We start from the raw sequence: 17,062 nt of genomic DNA, 5'->3' as shown, positions 1-17,062 counted from the left end.
TAGTCATTCAAAAACATCTCCATGGCATTTGTAAATCTAACCAAGCTTTTGATGAGCTATGTGCATAGGAAAAGCATTGTGATGAAGAAAATGAAAAGAACAGTTCTTTGTACATTTAATTTACTCTAATCAAGTCACATACTGTATTTGGATGCATCATGTTATCAACGTGAAATGATCATCATCGCACCTGTGTCTGCGGTACACTGTTGCTAAAAATGAATGTCCTAAATTAAGATGACATGTCCACTTAGTGATAATTGGCAATTGTAATCCATTCTGGTTCATTATAAAACTTGAATTGTATTTAAAGTAAGTTATCGATTAGGGTTTTTATTGAAGTGGTAAAGCACACTTATTTTGAATAACTTTGTAATGTGACATCTACTTGACAATCAATATGAGAAGATAGAACTCCTTTGCCAAATGTGTTCTGAAAACCAGGCAGGCGTGACCATTAACCAATATCTATCTTCAACATCTGCTGTCCGTTAACATAATGTGTTTCTGCCAAAATGCAATAATCTAAATCATGCCCAGACTGCTGACTATGCAGAGGGGCATAGCTACACACACATACAGACGCAACACATTTTGTGTGTTCATTTACTTTTCTCTCAGCTTCTGCAGCTCTTTCCTCATATCTGCATCCTCAAACTCCGAGTCGTTGTCACTGCTGATGTAGGATGAGTGGGCAGGAGGCGAGGTGGCGTGTCCGTTCATTGCCACAGGCGGTCTGCTCGGTGAATCCGAGCTCTGCTCACTTTTGCTCCGGCCAGTGCGCCGCAGGAACGCCACTGCCCTTTTCATGAGGTCGCTTCCACTGTGCGCAGACAGAGCATGAGCGGGGGGAGCGGGCTGGGCAAGGGGAGGGGCTACACCACTGCTGTCTTCATCTGCCGAGTCAGAGTAGAGGTGAGAGGCATGGTGGTAGCTGTGATGGGTCGGAGTGCCGATGGTCTGGGCCCGGGGGATGTGCCGGGGGGTGAGGTCGGGGCTGGAGGTGGGGGTGACATGATAGAAGTTTGGTGGGGCAGAGTAACGATTGCTGCTGAGGGGTTTGGATGTTCCCTCTTCCTCATGATCAGCTGCAGCTGTCACATTCAATCTGCCCACAGCAAAACAGTCCTTCTCTTTCCTGCCAGGGCCCAGGGTCTGCCTGTGAGACCCTCCGGACCCACTAGAGGGAGCTGGGGAACTGCAGGTGCTGAAACCAGTCTTGCTTTTCTCTAAACGACAGATGACATCCGGTGGTGTGGGGATGATCTGGAAGGAAGAGAAGCCCATGTTCATAACAAAATGAGGGTCCATAAACATCATTAACCAATGTTTAGGCCACAAACTGAACCGAGGACTAACAATGGATAAGTCATGACCTGTCATTTAATTTATTTTGGTCAAAGGACTTTCATATTTAGCAGATGTGCCCCTTTGAGGGTTTTTAAAGTGGAGTCTTACTTGAAAACGGCTTTTAGAGCTATTTGAACCAGAGCTGGTTGTCTCATCTCTTCTGTCCAAAACCCTGTTAGTCGCTGAAAGACAAGGAGACATGTTTTGAATGGTCTCAATACTATTATGCAGTAATCATTTGAAATGAACATTGTATAAATAATGTTACCTACCTCCCACTGCAGAGTCACTTATTGCACCCACACTATCTGTCCGCTCAGGAATCTGAGGCTATGAGGGGAAAAGAGAAGAGTGTGTGTGTGTGTGTGTGTAGGAGGTTACAATAATTTGAATAGAGGCAAGTGGTACATGGGCTAGATCAGTGTTGTGAGGGGAGCCATTGTTCCCTCCTGACCTCAGTTTTGTTTGAATGAGTCAGACTCTGATTTGTTTTTGGTAGCACACAAAGACACACACAGAAAATGATGCTGTCAGAGAATAACATCAAGATCAATGATGGTGCTGACAGCAGTCCTTTTGTTACCCTAACCTACCTCTTAACCCTTAGATGCATAAGTGGGTCTTTTTTGACCCGGTGAGGTGGTTTTCTTGAAGTATCTTTGTAATTAAAAATGTTTCATATTCCAGCTATTCCTAAAAAAACATGTTTTGGATATCATGCCATTCAAATTTGTAATGTTAAGAAATTGTAGTTTTTGTATTACTACCCCCAAGCTTCCATAAGTGGGTCAAACATGACCCGCATGCATTTTCTATGGGATCCTATGGGAACCTTTGATTCTATCACCTGTTGCTGTCAGGAATACATTCACTGTAGACCACACAGACTACATCACAAGTGACACCTCTCAGGAAGATTATTTTACACAGCAAGACCTGATACCGGTCAGTATAATAATAATAATAATAATAATAATAATAATAATAATAATAATAATAATACATCATATTTTTATAGGGCTTTAAGGACTCAAAATCACTTTACGATATAAGGGAAGGTTAGGGTGGGGGGTATAGGACTATCAAACTTGATCAACCGGCATGGATTGATGAGGGGTGGGCTATGAGTAGACAAGAGGAGATTAGTTTTGAAAAGGGACTGGAATACTGTGAGGGTCTCAGAATAGGGGAGATCTTTGCATCAATATGTTCAAAATGTTTTTTTCAAAATGTAAAAAAAAAATTCTATAATTCTAAATAGTGAAAAATTAAATATAAAGTATTTCTAGTGTGAACCAAAATATAATACTAAATATATAATAGTGATTTTTTTTTAACCAAAATGACAAAAATGGCATAAAAACACATTATTCTAATACTGGTACTTTTTAACCCACTTATGGAAGAGTGTAGGGTCCAGTCACTCGGGCATCTAAGGGTTAACACGGTATTAGTCTTAATCAAATCAATTATCACAGTGTTTTTACCAGCTGATCCCCTTTCTTCTTTGTAAGTGCCCCCTCAGTGCTCTGGCTGTCTGACACTACAGGTGTGCTGACTCCCTCTGTGCAGGGGGCTTGGGGGTCCAACGCTATGCTGGTGGGCTGGGATGGAGCATGCTCCTGGTACAACAGGTTTCTCAGCTTCTCATCCAAAGTCTTGATGGTGCGGTCTGTGAACTCCACCCTGCGCGGTCCGTCGCTGTCCGACTCGCCCGGCCCCCCACTCGCCGGCTGCTGGAGGCCGGACCCCTGGCAGTTCTGATGTGCTGGACTCTGCGGCTGGGAGATGACTGTCCCCGGCTGCAGGGGCGTGGCGTAGGGTTGCTGCAGCACCACAGACTGATGGGAGGCCAGCTGAGGGGCTGGGTCTCCAGTAGGACTGTTTTTCAGGTTAGTTTGATTAGATGTCAAACCACTAGCTGTTCCTTTATCGATAGCATTCACAGTCAGAGAGACAGGCGGCACAATAGAGCAGCATGGAATGTCCGATACCAGAGAGACAGCGGAGATGCAAGGCTCCTCCACAGGGAAGGATGTGTTGTGATGGGCGAGGGCATGTTTGGTTACACAGGGCTGAGGCGGCTGGATCCGGGTTTTGTCAATGCTTTGGTCTTGAGGTTGCACTGAGGTCTGAGGCGCGGGGGGCAAGGAGGAGGAGGATGACAGGCTTTGGGAGGATAAAGATGTGACTTGAGTAGCCGCTGAAGTTGTGCTGCTGTTGCGCCTGACTGATGACATGGCAGAGTTTTCAGATTCTGGAGAAATGAAAAAGATCAGTGTTGATTTGGAGTAGAACATATTGGAGTTAAACAGCCAAGGCTGGGAAGAAGAGAGGCTTGCTCTTATGGGTGCGAGAGTGTTACATCACTGCCTATCTTCCCCCATCACGCTCTGTCAGCTGGAGTATAAATCCTGCCCTTCATTTCTGCCTAGAACAACTGCAGAAGTACTCTTATATAACTGACCCCAAGGAGCCGACTTTAAAGCATGCACAGCATCTTCACTATCAACAGCAGAGAGTAAGACTCAAACCTGAAAGAGTATATTCTTTGTAGGGAAAGCAGCAGCTCATATTGCTCATTGTAAAGAACTTAGAGTATTGCAAGTGGGTATTCATGATAGTCTGTATTTCGGAGCATGCAGCATACCCTGGGCTGTAGAGGTGTTGGATGTAGTCTTCTCTTTGTCTATAATAGGCGTCTCCGCCACAGGGCAGATGATAAACCAGCGCTTGCCGGTGTGGAGGACTGTCAAGGACACAGAGAAAGAAAAAACTCAGAATTACAAATGTTATAAAAGCAATGAGAACAGAAATGAGATTATTGATACTTTGAAAGCTAGATAAAAAGAGAGAATACATACTTTAAAATACATTCAATAAATCGTCACAGGCCTCTTAATAAATCGGATGTACAGGGAAGACAGTTTAAATAGATGTTATCAACCATTTTTAGATTGGCAGAGATACAATCTTACTTCCAATCTTTGGGAAGACTTTTGAAAGATGGATTTGAAACATTTTAAAACCACTAAATGCCTTATTTTAGATTGATAAACTTGAGGCCCTAAGACATTTAAACAGAGCCAAGCTGGATTTGAAAAGTGTGAGTGGATTTTATTGGAGTGAATAAATAAGTTCCAGGTGGCTAAAGTTCTTACCATTTTGCTGGTACACCAGCTGTGGTGTGCTTGGTGCAGAAGCCTTCAATCCCTAAAGAAAAGAAAGGATTACTACACTGATCTGATGAGGGCTGAACCTCACAAGCTAATTCAGTTAGATCAAAATGTCACATCAGCAGGAATGATATTTTTGGCAGCTCTTGTTGTCAGCGTTGCATGCAAAGTCATCCTGAGAGTGCCGTCAGGGTGATGTATCAAAGGCACAGGCTCGGCGACAGATTGTGCCATCGCAACTATTAACTGCCAGCAGATCCTATCCCACCTCTGCTCCCACAGCGCCTTCACTCTGTTTGGGACTGCCTCCGTGGTCAGAGTTCCTCTCGCCCTCGGTGTCCTCACTCAGCATGTCCTCAGCCTTGTCCACAATGTCCTTCAGCTGCTCAATGAACATCTCTTTTTCTAAAGGCAGGATGAAATCATTCTCCACCTGAGGGGCACCATGGAGAAAAGGGCAAAAGAATATTACAGAATTTAGTTTAAAAAGCAATGCTTGAAATAAAACTGTGCCAGGGACAGCAGATGTCGAAGAATTCTTCAGGAGGAAAAATGGATTTAGGAGGGGGAAACCTCGTCAACATTGTACCTTGTAAAGAGTAAACAAATTGATTGAAATTCCAGATATGGTCTCAATAAAAGGCCCCAAGAAAATCCAAGGAGTACTTTTGCACCATTTGTTAGGTTTATTAAGTACTTCTGTTTCTTAGGGTTTCATATCATAAAAGTTAAACTTACTGCTAAGTTTAACAAGTAGGCATTTTCCCAGAACAGCTATAATATACATATACAGTTGGTGAAGTAGTTATGACATAAATATGAATGTATCTATCAACATGAGTTCGAAGCCATTACAAAATATGTAAGTAAACTTGCAGCATACTACAGAAACCGCTGCATCAGTTTAGGTGGCAGTTTCCGTCTCTTACATACCATGTACGTGGCAATCTCTTCCGGTGCATCTCCATCCAGGTCAAACTTGAAAGTAACCATTTTGTGGTTATGAGTTTCCAACTGACACTCGACCATCTTATCGCCAGTGTTGCACACCTTTAACAAGATCAGACACAATGAATACATTGTCCACTTGCACATCATTTTTTTCAATTATCTTAAACAATGTTTTTCTTGTTAGGAATATCTTCTGGTTACCCACATTGAGCATGCTGAGCTTTGGCCTGTTAATCTTCTCTTGCCGAGAGCGAGTGCGGGTGGACCTGCGATGGTGTTTGCGGACTTTCCCTTCGCCTTTACCTCCGTATGTCCCCTCGTAACCGTCGCTCATCTCCTTCCCTGATGTGGCATCAGAGTTGACACTGGTTTCGGCGAGGAAAGGCAAGACAATCTGTGTTAGTAATGGCTTATTCGTGAAAACACTCTTCATGGGCCATTGGTTTTGAGACTATAGTTTCTGACATGCTCAATACGGCTCAGATGAAGATAAAGATGGTGGATTGACAAAAGGAGAAATACTCAAAATGGTGTGTGATAAATGAACAGAAACTATCCAAGTGTGTCACACAATCTTCCGGCCACGATAGACAGAAATCTCGTGCTACAAATGATTTTTTACCCCCAAGCACCGATACAGAAATAGTGAAAAGGTTTAGTTCTGCTCTGGAAGGCCTGCAGGATTTGGCAAACTCTGATATATCCACCATTGGTGACACTAAACTGTACATGAGCTTAAAGAGGACAGAATAGCTATCTGACATGAAGGAACAATTTATATTTCTAAAACTATAATAATGCTGGTCACAGTGATAGCTGCTATCAGAGTGTTTATCAGAGAAAGTAAGCATTAAGGGCGATCAAAGTGGTCTGTAAACTAATAGCTAGATAGTTAGTAGTAAATCTATTATTTCTGAGGAATAGCGGAACGCCCGCAATGTTTGCTAACGGCAAACAGCCTCTCCACCTTACCTTTTTATAGAGTTTAAGTGTTTGCTTTTCACTTCTTGTTAAAGATGTAAGAGCAATGTGTCCAACCAATGAAAGGTTAAAGTGTTGGTGTGACTACTGCAACATTGTCAACAAGAAAAGCCTATCATTTCTCAAGTCTGAAGTAAGAGAGGACAGACAACTGGTTAAGACCGCATGCTTTATGGCAACATTCATTACATGTCATTTGTTAGACGCTTTTATCCAAAGCGACTTACATACTCAGTACTGTGGGAAATCCCCACAGGAGCCATTTGGGGTGAAGTGTCTCAGGGACACAACGACATGCTGACTGCAGTGGGACTCGTACTTGCTATCACCTGATTCGAAGTCCAGCACACTATCCACTGAGCCACAGCCGCTTATTATGCAGAATGCTGCAACATGTGAGAGCTGTTTCTTTTCATCCAAAAAGCATTACTTCTAATTCTTAGAATCAGTGACTGTAATCTGCAAAGACTGCCGGGGGGAAAGATGCTGGTACCTGTCATAGCTTTGTCCTCCAGTGTGTTTCTCTGTGGCTTGATCCTATAGACAATAAAGTCAAGCAAAGAGAAGGATTCAAACAAGAGTAGCATATCAGGTAATTTATTTTAGATATCAATTATGACGGTGGCTTGAGAGGAAGTATAATTATTCTTCGTACGTCTGCACTGGTATATTTGCAAAGCAAGGCGGAGAGAGGAAGATATAAGATATAACCATTTTCAAATGAGGAAATGAGTCATACCTCCATGTTGCTCTCTGCTGGACCCTGACCTGCAGCTCCGGTGAGAGAACCGAGTTGTTTCTGCTGAGTCAGGGAGGAACTGGCAGACCCAGACGACACCCTCTGAGGGTCAGAGGGCTGCAGCACAGGGATCTGGCTCTGAACCTGACTCTGGGCCTGCGGGGCCAGCTGGCAGGGGTTGTTGTTGTCCAGCTGGGGGGCAGTGGAGACTGTGCCTGGGTCTGAACCATTGTGCAAAGGTGAGGAGAAGCCTGCAGGCTGGGGGGGCTGGGCAGAGGGGACATGCTCAGGATGGCTGATCTGGGCTTGCTGAGGAACCTGCTTAACAAGACAAATAAAATAACAGATTTGTATTATTTATATTCATGGAAGAATCATTTAGAGATATTCAAAAATGAGTCTGATTTGCCATTTCTTGATACAAAATTATTCTTAAGGGTTTTCACTTCCATACATTTTTGTATTAATCTGACTTTCACATATAAACGTCCATTCTCCCTCAGCCACACAACAACAGCACAGTGACCCTAAAAACAAAGATCTGACAGATTATCACAATCACAGGTTCCAGTTCACACCCTCTTGGTAAACATCTGCACTCCACTGCAGCAGTCATTATTACCTGTATCAGAGGCTGAGCGCTGCCATTTGTGGGAGGGTGTGTGTTCTGGCAGGGGGCAGTGTGTGTGTGTATGGGGTGGGCGGTTGGTGCCGACATAAATGCAGGTTGTGAATGAGGAGCTTCAGATCTAACGCTCTGCAGCAGAACAGTGGCTGGCTGGTGCTGTGAGGATGTGGCTCCCACCTTACAGAGCATGAGAGAGGGGGACGGTATGAGGGACATGGGGATGGGTGAAACTAACACATTTTCAATTTGCAAAGGAGAGAGGGGGGAGACAGAGGGTGGCACAGTCTGTCCAGGAGAAAGGAAGATGGAATTAAGTGAGGAAGAGGTTGAAGGGTGAGGGGCAGTGAAAGAGTGAGGGTGGGAGGATTCACAGGGAGGCACAGCTGTCATCACCTGGATTGTGGGATAGTGTGAAGGAAACTGAAGAAAATAAAAAAGGGAAGGAAACAGAGGAAACTCAAATAAATCGAGAGAGCAAAGATCAAATGTAAGACTGTGACGCATCACAACCTGGACCAAGTTTACTGTATGTTGTTATTTGTCCGTATAATCCAAGGGAGAAGAACGTAACAATACCTGGGATGGATGTGTAGGCTGGCAAAAAGTTAGAAATCTGCAACGGTTGGAGTTGCTGGTGGACAGTAGCCTGAGCTATTGACTGTTGATGAGGCAGAGCCTGGGCTGGCACACTTGAAGCTGATTGGCTGAGATTCTGCCCGTCTTGTCCAAGCTGTGAGATGCTATGACCAGCAGAGATGTTCTAAAGAAGAGGGGAAAGCAGGAGGGAGAAAAATAAAGGGGGGGGGGGGGGTCAATAATGGAAGAGATTCCGGTTTCATCTTTCTGTTTGGAAAACTGCATTTCCTCCTATTGACCCAGATCAGAATAGCTTACATGTCCCCTCCTGTCCCTAAGCCTGGAATCATTCTGAATCTGCTGCATATATTGGAGCCCTGTTTACCACAGAGCAGGCCTGGCAGGGGCTAAAACCACTGTTATTGTTTTCATTACTGTTTCCATCGTCTCCCTGTTGGCTGCCGTCTGAGGAAGCTCCCGTTGACCTGCTCTCTTTTTTTCATTCAAGCACTGTCCACCAACACAGCTGCTTCCAATTCAGCTGCACCAAATCAAGACCAGGCCCCGCAATATAAGTCTGTTAAAGTAATGACAGCGATGCCATAGATAATAATGTTCATAATAATATGTGTACTGTCCCTCTCATACTGAATCCCACTGTGGCAGACACAAACAAAAACAAAGGCGTTCTACCTGGTTCAGGAAAGCAGCGTTGCAAAGATAGGGTTGAAACTGATGAAAAATGAAAACAGTGCGAGGTCAGAGGAGGGAAAACTAAAATAACATTCAAAACTGGGGCACCAGTATGATGCTTGATCCTTGCTACATTATACTGCACAGTGATTATTAACTACAATCACCTGTTGTCCTCCGTATGTCAGTGGAGCAGCTGGAGACTGTGCAGCGTGGTACTGGCTCTGACCTGCAGCAGTCTCCTGCTGCAGCGCACCGAGGGCAGGGTGTGTGTAGCTGTGACACGCAGCATCAGGTAGACCGGCTGCAGGGTAACTCTGCTGCGCGGCTGCCACCTGCACAACTGGCGATGCTGTCTGACGAAGTAGATGAGCTGGGGTCTGAACCTGGGATACATTGTGGCTCCATTGTTGACCTGCTGTCTGCATGGCTTCCTGACTGTGCTTCTGTAGAGTTGAGGTGTGTACTTGGTGATGACAAGGAGACATGTTCGGCTGCTGTGTCATTTGTTGGTGTAAGGTATGCTGAGTTTCTTGGCAATGCTGCACTTGAGGCTGAATATAGGCCTGCCCAGCATGTTGTGTCAGTTGAATATGGGACTGAGTGTTCAGTTGGTGCTCTTGCTGAGTGGGTATCTGTTGGCTGTAAAGTGCTGGTGTGGAGGAGCTTGGACCAGGATGCTGACTTGGCAGATTGACTATGTGTTGCAGTGCGCTGGGAGCTAGTGTAGGATGATTCTGGGCCGTGGCTGCCATATTTGGGGCTACAGATGTAAGAGAGTAGCTTTGTGCTGGCTGCTGGGCTGGCAGGGTTGGCGCTGCAGCAGCGGTCTGTTGCTGAACTGGATTAGGATATCCTGACGCAGAGAGAGCCTGTTGTTGAGGTTGGGCTACACAGTTCTGACAAGTCTGTTGGACTTTCAAAGGGAAAGTCGAAGCCGCTGTCGCCTGCTGCTGCTGCTGCTGCTGTTGGTGTCCTGGTGCTTGATAGCTTTGTGCGACATGTTGTGGCACAGCTGATGCTGAAATGTTTGCTGCCACTTGAGTCTGTTGCACACTTTGAGGTGTGTAGTTAGCAGCACTGGCTGTATGCTGCAGGTTGACTGAACATTGACTAGCTTGAGCCGGGGCTGCAGCAGTGTGTTGGCCAACATATGGAGGAGCAGGGTAACTGTGTCCAGGCTGGAGGTACTGCTGCGGTGCGTGCACTGCTGTGCTGGATGATGGCACGCCCTGTACAGATGGTTGATTCTGGTGACCTGCTGAACTGGCCTGAGGACAAACAAGGAGAGAAATTCTAATTAGACCCTCTTTGGGGTTTATTCTACGGGAAAAGGTAAAAATCCCACAAAAGCTTATAAGTTGCCAAACACATTACAGGAAGCAAGTAGAATGAGAGGATGAAGGGCACAAATAAGTGAATGAAGCATCTGTTTCAACAATGAGCAGGCGGTGACAGGTGTGCGCTATAATAAGGACACAAGAGAGAAAATGTAAGAAGGACCGAGGGGAGTGAGGTCAGACGGCCTGCCTTTCTCCTTCGATCAGAGCCCATCTACCCAAAGCAAGCTGAGGAGCAAGACAGCTGCAGCATTGTACCAGTATAGCAGGAAGGAACATTTTTTAAATATGGGTCAGTTCTGGAAGGGATTGGTTAGGGTTAATCAGCAGGGAAACGTTGTATATTAGAGATAGGGCTATTGTCCTTTGACAGAAGCAAGCCTTTGATTTCCAGAGGACAGACAGCTCTTTAGGCCTTTACAGGCAGCAAGACTCAGACAGCAGATCAGACCAGCTCCATGCAGAGTAAGGCTGTACCTCATACAGGATTGGAGAAGCTTTGATCAGTTAAGCAGGGGTTGGCCCAATATGGGACACCAAAGCGACTTGTCTGCTAATGTGACCTACCACTCCTAAAGCCCTGGTCTCAGTGTCCTGGAGGGGTTCTCTGTCCCCAACCAGAGTGCCACTAAGGAGATGGCGCTTCAGGCTGCAGTCTCCGTCACTGCGGGCCATCCTGTGGGCAGCTGAGGGGTGCAGCATGGTGGCTTGGGTGTGTGTGGTGTGACACGGGGCTGCTTTGCGGCTTATTATGTTGAACAGTGACTGCTGCAGTAGTGAGAAATCAGAAGAATCACCAAAACCTTTCAGCCGCCCAGGACTAAGGGTTTGTCTAAAGTCACATGGACAGTGGTGGTGTGGCATGGCAACAGAAGGGCGGTGGTAGCTCCCTTCTCTTGACCTTAGGAGAAGCAAAGAGAGGCAGGCCTGGCACACCTGGCCTCTTTGCATTGCCAGCTGGTGATTATGATGAGAGGTCAGACTCAGAAGACTACTGAGGTCTGAGTGTCTGCGTCCCCCCCGCACAGGCTGTGTTGAGTTCTCACTGGTGGACACTGGTAGAGGTAAGATGCTGGTGTCACTAAAGCGACGGCACTCATTGTGTGAAGGGACAGATAGTACGGGCAGAGCACTCAGGGAGGGGAACCCATCCTTAGCCTCTGAGTGAAGATCAGGGGGGCTGAGCTCCAACCGGACCTCTGGTACTGTGGGGGTGGGGCTTACAGATCTCTGCGACTGAATGAGGGCATGCAGTTGGGCAATCTGGTTTGCCCTTTGACTGTCAAGAACAGGAGCACTTCCTCTCCGGGTTGTAGCTCCCAAACGAGTCCTGAGATCAGGGCTCAGTGTGGCCCCCCATACTTCCCCCTTTTCACAGGAGTGTGGATGATCTGTTAGAGGAGGGCTGCCGCTCTGGCACTGGTCAAAGAGCAACCCAAAAGCAAAACACATGTTACTCAAAATAGACGGATGAAACCCCCTAAAAAACAAACTACATGATGTGATGAGGTCAAACAAACGTGAGGGCAACTACACATGAATGTATGGGAAAGACATAGGTCATTTTGTTAGTGTGTGTTATTGAAGATTGATCTGTAAATGTCCAGAACAGTGTATGCATGTTGGCTGTGCAGAGGAACTTCCTTTTTTAATTGGGCCTGTGCTCAGGCGCACATGAGCGATGGCCACTTTTAAGGAATGTGTGTATAATAATACATCAAAATGTACAAGGTCCACCTGCGTGTGTATGCTTTTGATACAGACCTGCTGCGTTGCCATAGTAATAGGCTCCAGCAGGGACTGGTAGAGGACACTCTGCTGGCTGCTGTGGGAGTCTGAGTAGACAGTGGAGCCCATGCCACTATCCAGTGTGCTGTCTGCTGCAGGGACAGACAAATCATGCTCTCGTAAAGAAGTCAAGGTTAGGCTCATGTATTTCTGATTGGAGGAGAACACACTCTCTTACATGTCACTGAGGTTGCACTGGCTGGTAGGTTACGCAGCCTGTTGTGCTGGTCTGCCTCTGGCTCTTCTGGCTCCAGCAAAGGCTGCCCTACATGTGCTACCCCAGCGGAGATGCCCTGAGACGGAGTCATCTGGACCCGCTGACCCGCGTCAACTAGGTCCGCCGCCGCCGCAGCAGACACGGTTCTCTCTCTTCTCCATTTGATCAGTGCCACACGGTCCCTGATCGACTTTCCCACAGTCTTAGCATCACTCTCATGGAAGAAGCCAGACTCCACCTGACAAAGAAAAAAGGAAAGAGCATGACTTCCAGGATATTTTTAGCACGGAGCATGTGAGAGAAGAGAGGGCCCATTGTGTAAAAGAGAGAGAGAGAGAGAGAGAGAGAGAGAGGGAACAAGAAAGGAAGTATTTCAAGGGGATCAGAGTAGTGAGGAAGTATTCCCTTTGTCAGGATTATTACATCTGCATATGACAAAGGCAGAATGCATTGAACAGAATACATGCTTAAAAAAACGTTTCGTCTTAATATTTCAAAGAAAAAAGCTAATATGCTCTGCAAAATAAATCCAATGCTATTTAAAAAAACACATTCATCTTACTTGCAGCAACTTAAAGTTGCATGTAATGGAAAACACACACTTGTTACATCACATGCACTAGTAACACAAAAAAGGGAGAACTACGCCCATCAATAGAGACGAAACACATCTATCCTGTCGCTACAGAGTGATTCATTAGAGTGGATGAGGAGTGACCTGACATTGGAGCAAGCTGCCCCTACAATCTCATTGTGCTGTTGGCCCACGTGTCTGCTCGCGTGCCCAAGGCAACATGTTACATAGAGGCCTTACATTTGAATCCAAGCTTGACAGCCTGGACAAGGCCAAACCAGCACATAAAGATAAAGGGAGAGAGAGAGAAACAAATAAATAGGGGATAGGGAGGAAGAGAAAGAAAGAGATACTACATTTTTTTTGTAAATTATTTTAGAGCGTGATTATAATGCAGATGACACACCTCACAGGCATTCACTTAAGATTTCATGAAGTCTACTTGGAACATCTGGTAATACATTGCAGATGCTGCTCAGTCCCCAAGCCTCGGTCCTAACACACATCTGTTTCAAAGCAAGTTTGTTTGAGGTCATTTTCAATAGTTCCCCTGAAAGGACATTCTGAACCTTTCTCCCTCCTCTGTTGCTCTCCCTGAGGTTTCTCCCATTTTTCCCTTTAAACTGTGGGTTTTCTCCGGAAGTTTTTCCTTGTACGATGTGAGGGTCTAAGGACAGAGGGTGTCGTATTGTCATACTGATATTCTGTACACACTGTGAAGTCCACTGAGACAAATGTAACATTTGTGATATTGGGCTGTATAAATAAACATTGATTGATTGAACAAAATGATCCTCCTTTTAAAAGTCTTTAAAGGTCTTGGTTTCCCTACTGTTTCTGATCATGTGTAACCATTTCCTTTTATTTCCTTCTATTTTTTAAGACTGTTAAAGAACAAAGCCTGGCAGTGAATATGTTTATATTTTCCATCTGAACTTCAGCTGTGTTAACTCAACTCTTTAAACTCTCCTAATCCCATCCCCAATAAATAATTTCATGGTGCTGCAGAATGTTAGATGAGTGATATAAAAAGGTTTAAGCTTGGTTTAATCATGGCTCCCACACTGAGCCTTTTTCTGGGCCAGGTTTTTATTGGGCCTGTGGGTGCTTGATCTGATGGCGTTCAATCAAAGCAATGTAAACCAAAAAGAGAGAAAACAAAACCCCAATCACTGTTTTCCTGAAGGAGCACAGCAAGTTATCACCATCTGCATTTGACAGCATTCCCCATTGATGAGATAGGAGTAATGTCAGCAGCTAGAACACACTTAACCCGAAAGACAAACAAAGCATGACAAACACGGGTTAAAGCTAAGGTAGGAGTGTTTCCTGGACGCAAAATAGGAGTTCTCTAGATAAGGATTATTTTATGTCTGAAAACAAACTCAGACACGTTATGCTTTCATTGAAAGTGGGTTTAGAAGGACTTCGAAGGGGTCAAACAAACATTTTTAAGGGTAGGCATCACAATGTTGAACAACAAGTAAATGAATCACAGGATTCCTAATCCCGATTCATCTCCAAATATTTGATGTCCCTAACCCTAACCCTTTTTCTGACATAAATCACTCACCATCTCTTGTGCCACGACCTCAGGGACGTCCTTTTCCAGGTCAAACATGAACTCGATGGCACCAGTCTCCTTGTATTTTCCTTTTAGCTTCTTGTGGTCCTCCACCCAAAGTTTAAGGGCTATCGAGTCCTTTTTCCCATCATCATCCTCAGCTAGCTCCACCCTAACGCCTGTGTCCTCAGCAAAGAAGGCATGGTTCAACAGCTCCTTGATGGTGTACCTGAGAGAAGAAACACCAAAACTCAGGCAATAATGTGTACAGAACACACTGCTGCCACTTTTCTGTAATGTACAGTGTTTGCAGATAGCATCATAACGGTGGGCTGCATGATTTCATTTTCATTTAATTGAATCGTTTATTTGAACCCGGGACAGTGCACATTGATGAACACTTTAAAACAAAAGTGTAAATGAGCCGGATTTGAGCTTTGAGCTCATTTCCATCCGTAGTCCCGTCACATACAACATATAAGAACATGACATTTGTATACATAGCAAAAAGAAATACATGATATGCAGGAAGCCACGGCAGCGGAGCGGGGGAGGCGAGATAAGGCATGAAAGATGAGGCCTTGTTGGCCCGAGTGGCTGGAGGCTGGACAATGATGGGCACTCACCGCTCCTCTTTCTTTTGGCAGATACACTCCCCAATAATCTCCTTGATTTCAGGGTCCATGACCTTGTTGTAGCTGGCTGGCTTCACTCCCTGAAGAGAGGGAAATATCAACAGATGCTGAGGGCACGCAATGGAAGGATGTTGTGGTAATATCATAAAAATAACAATAAAGGAAAAAGGGAGATGTTTATGCGACGCTCCACCCTAAATCTTATCTTCATCACTCACACCAGTGACAGAGCACGGCAGTCGAGGTCGGCCTGAATCCAAGTCAATTGCACTGATTTGGAAAAAACGGATTAAAATAAATCTTGAAAACCACTTCTCTTTATCTGAGATCAATATGTGCATCAAATGACAGCAGAAATGACCTTGGTGAGTTTATTGTTTGTGAACTACAATGAGAACAAATCTGCCTTAATGTTGCTATGGCATTTTAACTTTTCAAAACATCCCGAGTGTGGATGGATCGTGACAGCAGAAGTGGTTTGAGAACTTTCTATAGACATTTCCATGCTCTTCCTGAGTTCCATACTCCAAATATTTGTAGTTGTAATATTTTTGAACTACTTTTAAAAACGGTGGAATTTCTGGTAATCCTACATGTTATTAGATCGGCATTCTGACAACACTTTCTGCATTTAAGTAATGAAAAATATGCATTCTCTAGATTGAAGTTCCTTCTAATGATGCACATGCTCAGAGAGTGGTATAAAGCTATCGGGGCTTCTCTTTGATCAATCTGCTATTAATATCCTGCAGTGGTCCCTGCAGGCCACTCTATGCATACAGTTACAATCCAGAGAACTGTATGAAGACAGCTGCACTGATGCTGCCCATCCTTTTCCACAGGCATCCAGGCCTGTGCTTTAACAGCAGGTGAAAGATTCATCTCTCCGATTCCCACACTGCCAAGTCTCAAGCGTGGAAAATCAATACCCTACATCAAATCAGCAATATTATCATGACTTTAGACACCCCCTTATCTAAAAACGGTTGCAGTATATTTTGCTAGCATACTTGAAACTTCAAACGGAATAGAATACAGCCTTCAGGCTTTATCTAAAAGGAGATTTGGACTCCCTCTGTGACTCCATATGGTTCATTAGTTATTCACCCAAGACACAGGGCAGAGCAGATCATGTACTCTGTGACAAATTGCTCCATTTCTGCATTTAAAAACAGTTTGTGTGCTGCTGCAGCTAAACCCATCTCTAACGTCATTTCTCAGTGACTCTGGAAGCATGACAACCCTGACTTATTACAAAATGCAAGCTACTGAGCAGGGTCTCTTTTAGAACACCTCTGGATACGTTGATTTTTAGAAACACAATTATAGAGTTAAACTGAATGTATGCTATGAAAATGAGAATATGTGTGACCATTTTGTTATATATATATATATATATATATATATATAAAAAATAATTATCTTTATATTAAAATAAATACATGTATTGGTTAAAAGTTGTAATGGATGTAGGCCCTGTTGTGTGCACACAAAATAGCAATAAATGATCCTTATAGTGTCACAGGTCTTTACAAGGTTATCATGGTTCCATCGTCTTCATCATTATCATTTAGGGCTTCTTAACCTATGTGAAGTATAAGAGTCAAATATTTCCCCAAATCATTATTTCTGACACTGTACAGTATCTGGACTCACACTAGTGACTTTGCGGTATATCTGAGCAGCATTCTGACACTCGGAGTAGGGATACTCTGAAGTGGCCATCTCTAGCATACACATGCCGAAGGCGTACACATCCACAGCCTCATCGTAGTGTTCCTCGTACATCTCCGGAGCCATGAACTCTGGGGTGCCTGAAGAGAGAGGATCATGCATATGTCGTGTACTTT

General features: G+C 44.6%; 1 protein-coding gene across 1 annotated transcript in view; it reads right to left on the bottom strand.

The window, feature by feature from the left end:
- LOC117543132 (serine/threonine-protein kinase WNK2) overlaps nucleotides 1-17,062 on the bottom strand; it is a 40,896-nt gene that overhangs the window by 7,314 nt on the left and 16,520 nt on the right. The window contains 21 exon segments of the mRNA XM_034211225.1: nucleotides 611-1,266; nucleotides 1,459-1,532; nucleotides 1,623-1,680; nucleotides 2,838-3,607; nucleotides 4,001-4,099; nucleotides 4,512-4,563; nucleotides 4,795-4,959; nucleotides 5,460-5,576; nucleotides 5,683-5,842; nucleotides 6,952-6,995; nucleotides 7,198-7,518; nucleotides 7,820-8,245; nucleotides 8,421-8,585; nucleotides 9,095-9,133; nucleotides 9,262-10,365; nucleotides 11,002-11,853; nucleotides 12,199-12,314; nucleotides 12,401-12,677; nucleotides 14,587-14,806; nucleotides 15,204-15,292; nucleotides 16,869-17,026. Of these exon segments, the coding sequence (XP_034067116.1) occupies nucleotides 611-1,266; nucleotides 1,459-1,532; nucleotides 1,623-1,680; nucleotides 2,838-3,607; nucleotides 4,001-4,099; nucleotides 4,512-4,563; nucleotides 4,795-4,959; nucleotides 5,460-5,576; nucleotides 5,683-5,842; nucleotides 6,952-6,995; nucleotides 7,198-7,518; nucleotides 7,820-8,245; nucleotides 8,421-8,585; nucleotides 9,095-9,133; nucleotides 9,262-10,365; nucleotides 11,002-11,853; nucleotides 12,199-12,314; nucleotides 12,401-12,677; nucleotides 14,587-14,806; nucleotides 15,204-15,292; nucleotides 16,869-17,026 (5,962 nt within the window).

This window comes from Gymnodraco acuticeps, unplaced genomic scaffold, assembly GCF_902827175.1.
Source record: "Gymnodraco acuticeps unplaced genomic scaffold, fGymAcu1.1, whole genome shotgun sequence".
NCBI lineage: Eukaryota > Metazoa > Chordata > Actinopteri > Perciformes > Bathydraconidae > Gymnodraco > Gymnodraco acuticeps.
Note: the sequence above shows the minus strand (reverse complement) of the source record. Positions and strands in the feature narration are given on the sequence as shown.